This window comes from Rhinatrema bivittatum, unplaced genomic scaffold (genome assembly GCF_901001135.1).
Source record: "Rhinatrema bivittatum unplaced genomic scaffold, aRhiBiv1.1, whole genome shotgun sequence".
NCBI lineage: Eukaryota > Metazoa > Chordata > Amphibia > Gymnophiona > Rhinatrematidae > Rhinatrema > Rhinatrema bivittatum.
The window spans coordinates 169740-187342 of NW_021820521.1; the positions used below are offsets into that span (position 1 = coordinate 169740).

The window sequence follows — 17603 nt, forward strand, 5'->3', positions numbered from 1 at the left end:
TGCTCATTCAAATTGTTTTTAAATGTAATATAAAAACATTTAAATATATATATATATATTGTTTTTCAGCATTGTATGATTGAACTGAACAGGTGTTAGGTGGCATTGATGATTAAAATTGATGGCACCGTAACCACAGTTGGTATGGTAGTCAGCAACATATGAAATTATCACCTTCCATCAAAACTTTTTTTGAGCAGGAGTTGAGATTTCTTATGAGGAATTAATTACAGCAGCAGTGATAGGAAAGATTTTTTAGACTTTCAGCCTGCTTTGGCTCAATTTCCTCTTCCTTTGGTCTTATTCCTAGGTCTCCTCTTTCTGTTTTTTTTCTTTACAGTAATTTATATTGTATTTTACATTCTCCTAGGACAAGCAGGATGGTGGTACTCACAGATGGGTAACATCATCAGATGGAGCCCGGCATAGAAAACATTCGTCAAAGTTTCTAGAAACTTTGACTAACACATTGAGCATGCCACTATCCACACGTCCACGTGAGGTCCCCCTTCAGTCTCTCTTTTTCCATGATGCGGTTGCCTCACAGTTTTTGGAGCTCTGCTTCTTCTGCCTTTTTGGCTATAAAATATCGTTTATTTTTCTTCCGTTCCATCGACTAGTCCCCCTTCGCTGGTTGGCTCCCCCCTCTGTGCAGTAGGTAGAAATTTTTTTTCTTCCTTCGCGGTTGATTCCCGGCGTTCCACGTATCAGTGGCCCCCGGTCATTGTCCATGCACCGGCTATTTTTCATGGTGTTGTCTGGCTTCCGTCGATGCTCCCAGTTCCCACGGACCATGTCAATCACGGATCTGCATCCTCTGGGGGCGTCGCTCGACATCTGAGGGTGTCAACTGTGATCAGATGACACCCAAGGGCCGCCATGCTCGTCTCAACAAAATGGAGAAACTTTTTGGATCCAAAATATTTGCTCCATCCACACCTGCGACAGAGAATGAGACCAGAAACAAGATGCTGGACATCCTTCAGTTTATGGAGCCCCCTGAGAAGATCATGGCAGTTCCAGTTCATGAAATCTGTCAGGAGGTACAGATGAGGATGTGGGGAAAACCCCCCCTCTCTGTGGCTCCTGTTAAAAAGAAGGCAGACACAATCTGTCTTGTCCAAAAGCTCCTGGATTTGAAAAAAAGACAGCTGCTACACCAGTTTGTGGTGGTCAAATCTGCTCTCAAGATGGCCAAGAGATCTAGGACCTCATTCCTTGGTGTACCCAGGAAAGGAGTCTAGAACCTTGGACATTCTTGGGAGAGAGGTTTTTCAGAGAGCTATGCTAAATGCCTGCATAGCCTCCTACCTGCTCTTTGTGGGCCAGTACATGTGGAAATTATGGAGGCAGATGCCAGGGGGTGGCTGAGCAGCTTCCTCAAAAGCAGCAAGACTCCCTCCAGTCACAGGTGGACAAGGGAATGGAATGTGGGAAAACACATGGTCTGCTTGACCATTTGATGTTTTTGAAATAGCATTGAGAGTCTCTGCCTTGGGGATTTGTGCCCGCAGACTCTCCTGGCCACGGGCCGTGGGCTTCAGACCTCTGACCAGAGGTTTAGGAAAGACTTGCAGACATGCCATGCACCTAAGAGAATCTCTGTGGAGATAAAGTAAGGGAAGCAGTGACACAGATGTGTGATCACTGTGCAACACTTCAGCAGCTCTCCACTGCCACTCCTCCAGGGCGTATCAGCTGATGGGGCAGAGGAGGCATTTTTTTCCAACTAAGGAATTGCTATCCTCTGCCACCTTGATTCCAGATTTAACAGGTCCTACGTGTGTGTCCAAGGCAGCAGTGAGCCATAACCTACAGCCAGTACCCCAGTCAACACTGGGACAGGGTTTTGACTAGATCAGAAAGCATAGCCTGCATAACTGTATCAGTGCTGGACAATCTTCCTGTTGGAGGCAGACCGAGGTTTTACATACATTTTTTGCCCAGTGTAACTTCAAACAGGTGGTCCTCAGCATCGTAAGAAGAGGGTAGAAATTAAGTCTATTGGGTCTCCTGCTAAATCAGCCCCCAGACCTCAGTTGGAGTCACTTGTTTCATCAGGAGCTCTCCTTCCTCTTAGAGACCAATGCGGTTGAGCCTGTTCCACCAAGGAAAAGAGGGTGGGGATTTTTCTCCAAGTATTTCCTGATCCCAAAGAAAACCTGGGGAATCCATTCTATCCTAGACAGAAGGGCCTTGAACAGGTTTATGAAAAAAGAAACGTTCATGATAGTTTCTCTGGGCATCAATTCTGTTTCTTCAAAAAAGGGACTGGCTATGCTCTCTCAACCTCATGGATGTTTACACCCACATAAGACATATTCCCCCATCAAGGGAAATATCTCAGATTTGTTGTGGGAGACCTTTACGTTTAGTATCACATACTGCCTTTTGGGCTAGTGTCAGCCCCATGTGTCTTCTCAGATGTCTTGCTGAGGTAGTGGTGTACCTAAACAAACTGTTTGTGTACCTGTATCCCTGTCTGGATGACTAGCTGATCAAGAGCACTTTGCAAGTGTTTGCCATAGAATCGATGTTCAAGACCATTTGAGTGATGGAGTTATTAAGATTTGTCATAAACTACCCTAAGCCTCACTTGAGGTTTAAAGTTTATTGGAGCTCTGCTAGACATGACTTAGGCAAGAGCTTTCCTTCCATAGCAGAAGATTGTCACCTTGATATCCATAATGGAAAGATTCAGATGAGTCCGATGGGTCTTATGGCATCAATTGTACATGTAACACCCTTGGTACATCTCCAGATGAGGCCAATCCAGTGGGCACTCAGATAACAGTGGCTGCAGGCCACTCAGGATTCACAAGACAGCAGCCATGTTATAGAAACATAGAAATGACAGCAGAAAAGGACCAAATGGTCCATCCAGTCTGCCCAGCAAGCTTATGTTAGTAACTACTGGCCATACAAGCCACCTTAATTATCAGTTTCCCAGACTGTCAGTTCTGGTCCTTGTTGGTTACTGTTTCAGTCCAATTCCCCGTTATCTCTTGCCATTGAAGTAGAGAGTAATGTTGGAGTTTTATCAACAGCATAAAGGCTTCTTGGTTAAGGATAGTAACTGCCGCATCATCAAGTTACTCCCATGCTTATTTGTTTTCCAAGACTGTGCAATTCAGTGTCCTTGTTGGTTGCTGTCTGAGTCTAATTCCTCTCTTTCCCCTGCTGCTAAAGCAGAGAGCAATGTTGGAGTTGCATCAACAGCATAAAGGCTTATTGGTTAAGGGTAGTAACCGCCACACCAGCAAGTTACCCCCATGCACTCTTTTCTTCATTCCCATCCTCTAGCCTTTAGGGATCCACAGTGTTTATCCCATGCCCCTTTGAAATCTTTTACTGTTTTTGTTTTCACCACCTCCTCCAGAAGGGCATTCCAGGCATTGACCACCCTTTCTATGAAGAAATATTTCCTGACATTGGTTCTGAGTTGTCCTCCCTTGAGTTTCATTTTGTGATTCCAGGTTCTTCGGATTTCTTTCTAACGGAAAAGGTTTGTCATTGATTGCGCATCATTAAAACCTTTAAGGTATCTGAAGGTCTGTATCATATTTCACCTGTACCTTCTCTCCTCCAGGGTATACATATTTAGGACCTTCAGCCTCTCCTCATAAGTCATTTGATGGAGACCCACTACTGCCTCCATCCGGTCTCTGTCTCTCTTGAGATACAGTCTCCAGAACTGAATACAGTACTCCAAGTGAGGCCTCACCAAGGACCTGTACCAAGGGGATTATTGCCTCCTTTTTCTTACTGGTTATTCCTCTCTCAGTGCAGTCCAGCATTCTTCTGGCTTTTGCTATCGCCTTGTCATGTTGCTTCACCATCTTCAGATCATTAGACACTATCACCCCAAGGTCTTTCTCTTGTTCCGTGCAAACAACCCTTCACATACATCTTTTTTGGATTACCACACCCCAGATGCATGACTCTGCACTTCTTGGCATTGAATCCAAGCTGCCATATCTTCGACCACCATTCAAGTTCCTTTAAATCACGTCTCATTCTCTCTACTCCTTCCGGTGTGTCCGCTCTGTTGCAGATTTTATTATCATCTGCAAACAGACAAACTTTACCTTCTATCCCTTCCGCAATGTTGCTCCCAAAGATATTGAATAGAACCGGTCCCAACACCGATCCCTGTGGCACTCCATTTAACACAGTTTTCTCTTCAAAGAAGGTTCCATTTACCATCACATGCTGTCTTCTGTCAACCAGTTTGTAATCCACGCCACCACCTTGGCACTCACTCCCAAGCTTCTCATTTTATTCACGAGTTTTCTATCAATCAGATTATCGAGACAGCATGGATTCCCCTGGTGAATCCATGCTGTCTCGAATCAAGCAGCCCACTGGATTGTAGATAGGTCACTATCCTTTCCTTCAGCAGAATCTCAATTAATTTTCCCACCACCAAGGTGAGGCTAACCGGCCTGTAGTTTCCAGCCTCGTCTCTGCTACCACTCTTGTGAAGCGGGACCACCATCGCTGTTCTCCAGTCACTCGGCACCACTCCCATTTCCAAGGATCTATTGAACAGGTCAGACAGCATACCCGCCAGCACGTCTCTGAGCTCCCTCAATATCCTGGGATGATCCTCATCAGACTCCATGGCTTTGTCCACTTTGTTTTCCCTGCTGTTCCCATACATTCTCTTTTGTATATGAAGTTTTGTCTACTTCACCCCCTTCCACAGTCTTGTTAACTAGCAATGGCCCTTCTCCCGGGTATTCTTTAGTGAATACAGAACTGAAGTATTTGTTTAATATTTCTGCCATTTCTTTGTCTCTCTCTACACATTGATCCTAGTCACCATTCAATTTCACTATACCTCTTTGGACCTTTCTCCTTTCTCTGATGTATCTGAAGAATGTTTTCTCGCCTCGCTTTACCACTTTGGCAATCCTTTCTTCTATCAGACTTTTTGCTTTCTTGATTACTTTTTGTCTCCTTAAGTTTTACTAGCTATTCTTCCCTGTGTTCCTCTTTTTGGGATCCTTTATAATTGAATGTTGCTTTTTTTGCTTTTATTATGTCAGCCACTTCTTTCAAGAACCAGATTGGTTTCTTATTTTTCTTACTTTTTGTTTACTTTTATAACATACAGGCCGGCACTGTAAGATTTGAGGGAGAATGGACGCTCCATGTTGAGCGCTCATTCTCCCAACGCGTGCCCAGCCACCTCTCCTAGGTGCTCGATTCTTTACTTAAAGGAGGGGTCGTGCTAATAAGGAGGCACTAGGGACAATAGCGTGTCCCTAGAGCCTCCTTATTAGTGTAGAGGTAGCTGTTAGCAGGTTCTGATAACAGACGCTCAATTTTACAGGCATCGGTTTCCGAACACGCTGATAGCCATTGGCTAGGAAAACGGACGCTGGTAAAATTGAGCATCAATTTTTCTAACCTGCTGACTGGCGGGCATGTTTTTTGTTTTTTTAATTTTTGGTCCCTCCAGCTTAATATTGCTAGGTTATTAAGTCGGCGGGTGTACAGAAAAGCAGTCTAAAATTAAATTAGAAATTGCTGGGCCCTTGTTTTTTATTGAGAAAATATTGATATTGTTGTGGGCTATAAATAAACACAAATAAGAACATAAGAAATTGCCATGCTGGGTCAGACCAAGGGTCCATCAAGCCCAGCATCCTGTTTCCAACAGAGGCCAAACCAGGCCACAAGAACCTGGCAATTACCCAAATACTAAGAAGATCCCATGCTACTGATGCAATTAATGGCAGTGGCTATTCCCTAAGTAAACTTCATTTAATAACTGTTAATGGACTTCTCCTCCAAGAACTTATCCAAATCTTTTTTGAACCCAGCTACACTAACTGCACTAACCACATCCTCTGGCAGCAAATTCCAGAGCTTTATTGTGCGATGAGTGAAAAATAATTTTCTCCAATTAGTCTTAAAAGTGCTACTTTCTAACTTCATGGAATGCCCCCTAGTCCTTCTATTATTCGAAAGTGTTATTAACCGATTCACATCTACTCGTTCAAGACCTCTCATGATCTTTAAGACCTTTATCATATCCCCCCTCAGCCGCCTCTTCTCCAAGCTGAACAGCCCTATCCTCTTCAGCCTTTCCTCATAGGGGAGCTGTTCCATCCCCTTTATCATTTTGGTTGCCCTTCTCTGTACCTTCTCCATCGTAACTATATCTTTTTTGAGATGCGGCGACCAGAATTGTACACAGTATTCCAGGTGCGGTCTCACCATGGAGCGATATAGAGGCATTATGATATTTTGCGTTTTATTAACCATTCCCTTCCTAATAATTCCTAACATTCTGTTTGCTTTTTTGACTGCTGCAGCACACTGAGCCGACGATTTTAAAGTTATTATCCACTATGATGCCTAATTCTCTGTCTAACACTGGTATACAGGAATATAGCACAAAGAAGTGTCAGAAAGACAGTGCATACCTACATCTTTTTCCTGGGTTGTAGCTCCTAATATGGAACCTAACATCGTGTAATTACAGCAAGGGTTATTTTTCCCTATATGCAATACCTTGCACTTGTCCACATTAAATTTCATCTGCCGTTTGGATGCCCAATCTTCCAGTCTTGCAAGGTCCTCCTGTAATGTATTACAATCCGCTTGTGATTTAACTACTCTGAATAATTTTTGTATCATCCGCAAATTTGATAACCTCACTTGTATTCCTTTCCAGATCATTTATATATATATATATATATATTGAAAAGCACCGGTCCAAGTACAGATCCCTGAGGCACTCCACTGTTTACCCTTTTCCACTGAGAAAATTGACCATTTAATCCTACTCTCTGCTTCCTATCTTTTAACTAGTTTGTAATCCACAAAAGGACATTGCCTCCTATCCCATGACTTTTTTAGTTTTCTTAGAAGCCTTTCATGAGGGACTTTGTCAAACGCCTTCTGAAAATCCAAATACACTACATCTACCGGTTCACCTTTATCCATGTTTATTAACCCCTTCAAAAAAATGAAGCAGATTTGTTAGGCAAGACTTCCCTTGGGTAAATCCATGTTGACTGTGTTCCATTAAACGATGTCTTTCTATATGCTCTACGATTTTGATCTTGAGAATAGTTTCCACTATTTTTCCTGGCACTGAAGTCAGGCTCACTTGTCTATAGTTACCTGGATCGCCCCCTGGAATATTCCAGAAGAGTTCAATTATCAGCAAAGCCATTCAGAAGCAGTCTCAAAGAATGTTGTTGATACAGTCAGTTAAATAGGTCACCCCTATAATTTACACACCAGTGAGTTAGTTTGTTTGCATAACATTTTCCTATTTGGATGGCAGCATCATTTTATCTCATATATGATGTTAAGAATGAATTCTTGTAAGTCATGTGATTTCTTGTAAATTGAGCCCAGAAGGCAAAACAAAAGTCATTGTTTAACATAATTTTTTACCTTTTACACACATTCTAGTTTTTCAGCATCCTTGCTAGTATGTTCAGTGCAATTTTCCAGTACAGTAATGATAGCTTCATAGAAAACCTTTTTAAAGCACCCCTACATTATATCCCATCCTCACCTGTGACCTAGTCAAATAGGTAAACAATTTAAAAGCCCAGGAAATTGGCGGTATACCAGGTTCCTCGCTTGATAATTATCATAGAAACAAGGGTTAAATACCTCAGCATAATATTAGCCAAGGCCTTGGATCATAGAAATAAAATCACCCACAAAACTAATAATTAGAAGCAATTGCAAAAGAAAATTATAAGCTAACAAAAATGTCACTTAAAGCAAATCATCAAAGTAAAACTGAGAGCGAATATAAAATGCTAATAAGCCAACCAGGGGTGTTATTAGCCCTGGGCACATGGGGCCTGTGCCCAGAATCTGAGTGTCCCGAGTCTGCTGCCACTGTAAAACAAAACAAAACCCCCCCCCACAAAAAATGATATGATTAATTCCTGTTCTTCTGCAGCTGTAGTGCCTGCCTTGGAGCCTTCCTTTTCCCTTCTGCCTCCCCTGTGATTGAAATCTGAGTTGTTTGAACCCATGGGGAATTTTGTATCTATGGAGGAACCCAGGACGGTTCAAACATCAGCTGCTTGAATTACTGCAACACTGTGCATTTCAAACAGCTGATGTTTGAACCATGTGGGGCTTCTAGATACAAGAGTCCCTGTGGTTCAAACAGCTCAGATTTTAACCACAGGGCCGTCAGGAGAGAAGAGGAAGGCTCCAAGGTAGAAAGAGGTTTTTCAAGACCTAAGATTGATCTAACTATTTATATGCTTATATGTTCCTTAGAGAACTTACATATTAGGTTCTCCTTATTCTTCAATTCACGTGGATATATATGAATTTTTTGTTTCAAACGTGAAAGCTTGATGTGGTTTTTTAGGAAGTAAGTAATACAACAGGCTGGAGACCTGGAAGGGAAGGAGCGTGAACTGGTGAGAGGCAGAAGAAGGTTGATAAGAGTTAATAGGAGGGGAAGTATATAGAATGAAAATAGAGAACTAGGGAGTGGGTAAAAGCTGGAGAAGTGAGAGAGGGGGGAATGGGAGAGTTGAGGAGGTTGAGAGTGGGAGATGGACAGATGATAGGTGAAAGATAAAAATTGAGACAGAGGACTAGAGGATTAGATGGGGAGGAGGATGATGAAATTTAGCTATGGAACGAAGGAATGTCAGAGAAATAGGGAAAAAAGCTGAAAGGGAAACTTCAGTATCAGCCAGATGTCGGAAAAGAAGGTAAGAAGGCAGCAGGAGAGAGAAAAAATGGAAAAAACACCCTGGAAAAGAGCATAGATGTTCAAAAAGAGAGACCAGGACCAATCCAATGAAAAAAATTATAAAATTCCCAGACCACAAAAGATAAAAACAAAACTGTATTTTCTGTTTTTTAAAGAATGGAATGAGTTAGCTTTGGGAATGTGCATTTCTTATAGGTTTGTATTTTGCTCAGTGCAGGAAGATATGCATCTTGTTTCTTTTTGTCTGGTGATGCACCTCATGCAGAGTCTGGCTTCTTGGGGTTTCCATTTCAGTTTCTATCTGCATGATTCAGTTTGTGATTTGTGTTTTGTATTAGGTAATGGTCAGCTTGTGTCCTGTGTGTGTGACCGAGGTGAGGAATTCTGCTAGAATGTAGTGTCTGTGTAGGAACCTATAGCAGTCTGGCTGGTGTATTGGTGTTCTAAGGCAGTGCTGCCCTTTCTTAGGAAGGATTGCTGCTCTTTGAGTCCTGGGAGTTAGGTCTGATATGATATGGCAGGCTAGCTACATAGGTTCTGTCTTTTTTTTTTTTCCCTTTGTTTCTGCAGGAATTTCTGTTTCTTCGAAAAGTATCTGACTGGAATGTTTTGATGTTGCTCTTATTGAAGTGATGCTATAAATTAGATTTTTTTTTGTATGGTGAGTTGTAAGGGGAAATGTTCTATGTCAATTGTTGGGGGAATTTCTGTGGAGGGGAGTGTGTGTTACAGAACTGGAGGTGTAGGATGTTTGAGATTCTGTCCCTTGTCTGTGGTCCAATCCACAAGCCATGCAGGAACCATTCCCAGTGCAAGAAGAGGCCTAGCAGATAGGAGCTCTAGGACTCAGGAGAGGAGCAGCCTGTGGCTCAAAAGACTGGACACCATGCTACACAGATTCTGCAGTACTGCCACAGGCCTCCCTTTTCAAACTGCAACTGCACCAAGAGGGAACAGAGAGTCAAGGCAACCAGGTAGCTAAACCTTGTATCCTAGTTATGCTTGTATATTCTGCTTTTTGGCCCTTCAAAGCAGATTACATTCAGGTACCATAGATATTTCCCGATCCCCAGAGGGCTTACAGTCTATTTGGACCTGAGGCAGTATAGGGTGAAGTGACTTGCCCAAGGTCACAAGGAGCAGCAGTGGGATTTGAACCCTGGTTCATAGCCCACTGCTGTTACTACTAGGCTAGGGGATGGCAGGTGTGGGGGGAGAGCTTTGGGCCTGTGCCCCAGATCTGTTGAGCACTAGCAACGCCCCTGAAGCCAACAGCAACTGTACTGTCACTCTGGGGTTGTACCAAGGGGTTCACAAAGGGGCGTGCCCTTCAGCAGGGGCTTACCTGTTAGCCCTTTTATTAATAGAGAGCATCTCGAATTGGGTCACAGGACCCAGGGAAGGCGGGGCTAAGACCCAATGGTGGATGTCAGTCCTGGGGACAGCTGGAAGACCATTTCAGCAGCAAAGGTCTGATCGGCATGTAAAATGCAGAGTGTGCAGAGTTGATGTTTATCTTAAACCCCTTCCTCCTTTCCATCAAATGTTTCTTGTAAGCTTGGGATTATGTATGTTTTGTTTTTTTTCTGGGAGCCTTTCAACCTGCCAGTAAAGCTAATTATGATGTTGCCTCTTATTCAGCTAAAGACGTAGAAGCTGATGTAATGCAGTGTAGGTTAAAACCCATGCAGTTTTCATTTACTCACGTGGTAAACATGTTAGCATGAGATTCAGTAAGCAAATGGCGTGCAAATGATACAGGAGTTAAAATGCACTAAAACGAAAACAAATGGTTAAAAATCTGCGTAAACTTGAAAATCCATGCTAGAGTAACACAGAAAAGTGCTGAAAAAAGGAGTTAAGTGAAGCAAGTGATGGAAATGGTTGAAAAGTGTGACCAGCTTAGGCTGCCCATCCCAGAGGGTTTACACTGTGATTTTACTTGACATGCTCTGCCAAGATTGGCACTGTGCAGTCTGAATTTGGGCATAATCTCACATTCAGGGTCATTTTGGTGGAAATTTTGTGGGTTATTCAAAACCCTCTTACCATAATTTGCAGATGGCACCACATTTCACCAAATCCTTACTTAACTGAGCACTTACTGGAGGCAGAATACATTATCAATACTATGGTGGTCCATATTATTTAACATACCCAGCTTTAAAAAGCAGGAATCTCCCTACTTGTAACAATCTGTAATTTATTTATTTATTTATTTGTTTGTTTGTTTGTTTGTTTGTTTGTTTGTTTGTTTATGGTTTTTCTTGACCGACCATCATCAGAGATATCATGCCAGTTTACATGTAACAAGGGGAAAACAAAAGAAGGAAGGGAGCAGTTACAAAAAACAGGGTAAGAAAGAAATGGGATGTGCACGTAGGAAAGAGAGCAAAGATTGAAGGCGATATAGCAAACTTATATACATATTCAGGCATAAGGCTTGAAGGCACTAACACCAACTTATATACATGATGTGTCTCCTAACCTCTAAGATGGGAAGAAGTAGTGCAAAATTTTACATGCCCTTTCTGGCTGTCTTGAGATTAAAAAAAAAAAACCAAATTCCCCCCCCTAAATTCCTGTCCCCTTTATTTTGTACTGGTATGGACTGAGATAACTGTAGACTAGCCAGTCAGAGGGTCTGTTTTTTAGGTGGTTTTTAACATCTTTTTTTTTTTAAATTTTTGATCCAGCAGTTTCCTCCTACTCATTTCTACTTCCAGCTCAATATGAACCAGGGCTGGCAAATGACGCCAAGAGCCATAATTCACCACTATCCAGGCATTTGTTTCCTATTTTATATCCCCTCCCATCTGGTTATAATTTAGTGATTACAGCCAGGGCCCTGGGCTGAGGACCCTCACCATCCGGAGCCCTGAAATCATGGGCCCTGTATTTGGCCACTAGGTGTCACCCTTGAGGGATGACAGTGACTGCCCCTGGAGGCTGTGAATGTTGTCTCTGCAGCATCCCTGGCTGCCTCAGGGAGCAGAAGACCGGGCTCGGAGATTGAACTGGTGACTTTATGCATGGTGGTGCATAGCTCCTAAAACTCAAGTGTTGCCAACCCTATCTTTGGAACTGTCATGAAAGACTCAATAAAGCACCACACATTTCTCTCTTCCAAACACATGGGCCGATGCAATATCGGTGAGAGAGGTAATGGTAGTGGGGCCGCTTGGAAATAGTGATCATAATATGATCAAATTTGAATTCCTGACTGGAAGAGGGACACTAGAGGCTCCAGCGCTAAACTCCACGGCTAAATCCACGGTTCTAGCGCTAAACTTTCAAAAGGGAAACTGATAAAATGTGAAAAATAGCTGCACCTTTCAGTTTTTTTCTACAAAGGTAAAAAGTGTGCAATAAGCATGGACATTGTTAAAAAAACCAAAACAAAACAAAACCCCCATCCTAGAAGCACAGTCCAGATGTATTCCACACACATTAAGAAAGGTGGAAGGAATGCAAAACGATTACTGGCATGGTTAAAAGGTGAGGTGAAAGAGGCTATTTTAGCCAATCTTCATTCAAAAAAATGGAAGAAGGATCCATCAGAAGAAAATAGGATAAAGCATAAGCATTGGCAAGTTAAATGTAAGACATTAATAAGACAGACTAAGAGAATTTGAAAAGAAGTTGGCCATAGAGGCAAAAACTCACAATAAAAACTTTAAAAAATATATCCGAAGCAGAAAGCCTGCGAGGGAGTTGGTTGGACCAATGGATGTTCAAGGCGTTAAAGGGACACTTGGAGAAGATAAGGCCATTGTAGAAAGATTAAATGGTTTCTTTGCTTCAGTGTTTACTGAAGAGGATTTTGGAGAGATACCCGTTCCAGAGAAGGTTTTCATGGGTGACTATTCAGATCAACTGAAGCAAATCATGGAGAACCTGGAAGATGTGGTAGGCCTGATTGACAAACTGAATAGTAAATCACCTAGTCCAGATGGTATACACCCCAAGGTTCTGAAAGAACTAAAACATGAAATTTCAGACCTATTTCAATTAATTTGTAACCTATCATTAAAATCATCCGATGTACCTGAAGATTGGAAGATGGTCAATGTAATCCCTATATTTAAAAAGGGATCCAGGGGTGATCCAGGAAACTATAGACCCAAGAACCTGACTTCAGTGCTGGGAATAATCATGGAGACTGTTACAAGAATAAAATCACAAAACATTTAGATAGACATAGAGCCTTATTTTCCAAGGCTATCGCAGGCTTGCGCTAACAGCGCAAGCCTGTGATAGCTTGCGAAGGTAGCGCACGCCTGCGCTACCTACATCGGGGCGGAGTCGGCCCCGGAAGAGGAGGAGTCGGGGCGTCACCGGGGCCGACTCTGTGACGCCGCCGCGGACAGCGAAAAGGTAAGGGCCTTTTCGCGGCCAATAGCACCACCTTTCACGGTGGCTCTATTGGGTTCGAAACCGGCAGCAATCGCACCGCGGTGGTGCGATTGCTGCCGGCTAGCGCAGGACCGCCCCCCCTGCCCCCATTAGCGCAATTTTCTAAAGTATAGCAGGTCTGCGATACTTTAGAAAATGAGGCCCATAGTTTGATAGGACACAGCCAGAATGGATTTACCCAAGGGAAGTCTTGCCTCACAAATCTCCTACATTTTTTTGAAGGGGTGAATAAATATATGGATAAAGGTGAATTGGTAGATGTGGTGTATTTGGATTTTCAGGAGGTGTTCGACTGCATGAGAGGCTTCTAAGAAAACTAAAAAGTCATGGGATAGGAGGCGATGATCTTTTTTGGATTGTAAGCTGGTTAAAAGACAGGAAACAGGATTATATGGTCAGTTTTCACAGTGGACAAAGGTAAACAGTGGAGGGCCTCAGGGATCTGCCCGTGGACGGGTGCATTTTAATAAATTTCTAAATGATCTGGAAAGGGGTACGTCAGGTGATACAAAAATCATGCAGAGTAGTTAAATCTCAAGCGGATTGTGATGAAATGCAGGAGGACCTTGCGAGACTGGAAGATTGGGCATCCAAATGGCAGATGAAATTTAAAGAGGACAAGTGCAAAGTGATGCATATAGGGAAAAATAACCCTTGCTGTAGTTTCACAATGTTAGGTTCAATCTTAAGAGTTACCACCCAGGAAAGAGATCTGGGTGGCATAGTGGATAAATCATTGAAATTGTTGGCTCAGTGTGCTGTGGCAATCAAAAAAGCAAACAGAATGTTAGGAATTATTAGGAAGGGAATGGAAAATAAAATGGAGGATGTCATAATACCTTTGTTTCACTCCATGGTGAGACCGCACCTTAAATACTGTGCAATTCTGGTCACATCATCTCAAAAAGGATAGAGCTGCACTGGAGAAGGCTGACCAAAATGATATGGGGCATGGAATGGCTGCCCTGTGAGGAAAGGCTAAAGAAGTTAGGGCTGTTCAGTTTGGAGAAGAGATGACTGAGAAAGGGGATGTGATAAAAGTCTACAAAATCATGAAAGGACTTGAACAAGTTAATTTAAATCAGTTATTTATAGAAGGACCAGGGGGCACTCCATGAAGTTAGCAAGTAGCTCATTTAAAACAAATTGAAGAAATTTCTTTTTAACTCAGCGCATAGTTAAGTTCTGGAATTCATTGCCAGAAGATGTGGTTACAGCAGTTAGTGTAATTGGGTTTAAAAAAGGTTTGGATAAGTTCCTAGAAGAAAAATCCATTAACTATTATGGTAATTAATAAGCAGTAGTAATAGCTTGTGATTTATCTAATGTTTGGGTATTTGCCAGGTACTTATGACTTGGATTGGCCGCTGTTGGAAACAGGATACTGGGCTTGATGGACTCGTGATCTGACCCAGCGTGGCATATCTTATGTTCTAATATCGACATGTGTTAAAGAGGCGCTCATGATTGAGCGCCCACTCCCTTAATACACACTGATCCACTTCTCCAGGATGCCTAATACTAAATGCAAATGGGCTGCCATGGTATAAAGGAGGTGCTAGGGGAAATTTCATGCTCCTAGCACTGCCTCGGCAGCAGGCGCCTGAGAGAGGTGGCTGTCAACCACTTAGGGAAAAAAGGACGCTCAATTTTAGAACGTCTGTTTTCCTAACCTGACCACCAGCACACTTTTTAAAATTTTGTTTTGGGACATTTCTAATTTTTTAGTTCCTCCGACTTAATATCGCCATGATATTAAGTCATAGAAAGTCATTTTCTGCTTTTCTGTACACTTTTTGGGCTTCTCAAGACTCCAGAGCTGGTGTTAATTTTAGAGTAAAAATGTACCTCTGCCGCAACGTTTTTAAAAAATTTTTTTGCATGGAGGGAGAATCGATAGTAGCTTCATCAACATGCATTTGTATGTGATGAGCGCTATAACCTACACACGCGATAGGACGCATGTTTTAGACACGCTATCCCCTGTCTTGCATCAGGGGGATATAGACCCGCGCCAAACCATGTGCTGCAGCCAGCGCATGGTATAGCATCAACCTGACGGTCTTTAAGTCTTTCAAATTGTGATTAAAGACTGTGTTTGGAAAAGAAGAGTAACGTGTGTTGCTTCATTGATTCTTTAAGGACAATTCTAAAGGTAGGGTTGGCAACGTTTGAGATTTTGGTGCTTTACGTGTGTTGCCACTGTACTCTCCACGCCATTGCAAGCAGATGCACAGCACTTGCCACATGAGCCTCTGGGCCCCTTGCCGGTCATTTTTGATGGACCCGTTCACAAGGGTACTAATCTAAACAAGACCATGATAGTGTAGTACATTGTTTCTCAGCATTTTGTACGCCAGGGACCCGCTAGCTACCTTCCTTAAGTCATATGGCTCAGTTGCAGCACTGATTAGTTGGTGGAGGGGTCCTCTAGGAAATGTAGTAGTGTAGGGGGAAAGATATACTTCCTCCCCCCACAAGGTCTTGAATCTCATGGATCAGCCCTGCAACTGGCCTTTGTCATTTTAAGGAAACTAGCCGGTTTAAGAAAATTGTTTTCTAACAAAAGTTGCTCATAGTGAAAAAAAACAAAAAAAAAAACCCCAGCCCTTGCTCTCTATCTGCCCATTCCCTCTCCCAGCCAGCCAAGAGCATTGTCCTCGGAAAAGGAAAAAAACCCCATAGCTTTCCATCCCATATAGCCACCAGTGGATTTATGAAAAATAAAAAATAAAAAAATCCCTCCCTCTCTTCCCTTCCTGCCCCCTGTCAGTTGGCCATTTTTTTTAAAGGGAAAAACTATCCCTTTCTTTCCCTTCCTTCCCAGTCAGCAACCAGCTCATCATTTAAAAAAATAAAAAAATTCCTCTCTCTCTTGCTCCCCATACCAGCTGGCAATACTACTACAGTTTACAGTTAATACCCCTGCACCATGGGCATTTTTTTTTTCCAGTTGGGGCCAATCCTGAGGTCCAGTTTTCTGGGAGCGGAGCAACTGCAGTTGAATGTTAACGAGCCAGCATCTGCTTTGCTCTCTGACCCCCGCGGTGGCTCCTGTAGGGAAGGCAGCACCAGTAATCGGAGCAGACCCGGACTCAAGTCTCACGCCAGCTCATTAGCATTCAGCTGCAGCTGCTCCCATCCCAGAGATGGGAGGCAGGACAGGCCCTAACTGGGAAAACTGCAGGAGGGGGAGGGTTAAGAGAGAGAGCCTCTGCTGGCTATAGTGCAGGATGCAGTGCAATGTGTGCAGCTGCAAGGGAAGGTCTTGCTTTCCTCCTCATCCTCCTGCAATCACCATCGCTCCCCGCGCACCAGCAGAAATGGTGCCGGTCTCTGGTGCCGCGGTAGTTAAACATTGGTGTAGTACAGGTTCTGGTTCAGCTTGTCAAAAAAAACCCAAACAGCTGGTTTGTAAACAAAGAAATTAAAAAAAAAAAAAATAAAAACAAAGGTATCTTTGTATTATTTTTTTTTTTTAAATTGCTTTCTGATTGGTGACAGTTCTGGTTTGTTCTGAGCGGACCTGGTGCAGCATTTCCACGGTGCTGCAAGCTGCAGTTTCCCAGGCTATGTCGGGTTCAGACTGATGGGAGTGGGAGCCTTTGTTTTATTTGTGTTTTTACTCCTCCAGTGCAATAAAAATAACATCTTATATAACCTTCTCTTCAGTTTCTGTGTATTTCTGTCCCTTTTAGGCAATGGAGTGGTAATTCATCTACCAGGCCTGTTCGAGGAGGCAGAGAAAAACCTGAAGAAAGGAGGTGAGGTCAACTTATGGATTCATTGAACAGCCTGTGAATAGTCTGGTGGGGTGGGGGTGGAGAGTTGGGGGCTGAAGTTTTTCTTCTTCTCCTTGTGGTGACCTGGGCTGTTGAGCAGCTGTCAATGTAGCGGACTCTCAACCCGAAACTCTCCCGAATGGCAATGACTTTTTTATCACCTCTGTATATCCTGCATGGACCTGACAGAAGTCATGTTAAAAGTATCTTGTGGCAGTCCAGTTCTTGACCGCGAAGAAAGAGAGTAATCTCTTTTTAACAACCTCAGATGATGTGCAGTGGACAATTGTTAGTTCATTCTTAATAGATGGATGCAGCAGGGACGGTCTCAGAGCACTGGTCCCAGCAGGCATGTGATGACAAGACAGTTACCAACATATTTAGCACCCCCTATCTCTTGATATTTATCAATGCCAGTTGGTTTCGCAGCAGTCCTAAGAGTGTTGCAGGATAGACTTTGCCACGATGTGATGGGGTTGAGTTGTGAAATTCAGAAATGCACCTGTGAGGAAAAATAAAATCTTCTCCCCAAATGTCAGTTTCTACTTACAAGGTAATCTTAAGGACAAACTGTAAGAAGATTTTTTTTTTTTTTTAATGGAAGAACACATTTGTAGTCACTCTTGACAAGATTTTGTGGGCTCTGCTGGCCACAATGTGAAACATAATAAAACCTTATAGGCTAA

At 42.9% G+C, this 17603-nt stretch overlaps 1 protein-coding gene across 4 annotated transcripts in view; it reads left to right on the top strand.

Annotated features, from left to right (window-relative positions):
* LOC115081697 (adenylosuccinate synthetase isozyme 2) overlaps positions 1–17603 on the top strand; it is a 206720-nt gene that overhangs the window by 102355 nt on the left and 86762 nt on the right. Inside the window, exons 1-3 of one of the 4 annotated variants that reach the window (XM_029586117.1) lie at positions 9562–9693; positions 11005–11074; positions 16834–16899. Coding sequence is in view for 3 of the 4 variants with exons in the window: in XM_029586114.1 (XP_029441974.1) it covers positions 9378–9693; positions 16834–16899 (382 nt within the window). In the remaining variant the exon portion in view is untranslated. Of the gene's footprint in view, positions 1–8186; positions 9694–11004; positions 11075–16833; positions 16900–17603 lie in introns of those variants that run through there. The other 3 variants (XM_029586116.1, XM_029586114.1, XM_029586115.1) reach the window with 3 other exon arrangements.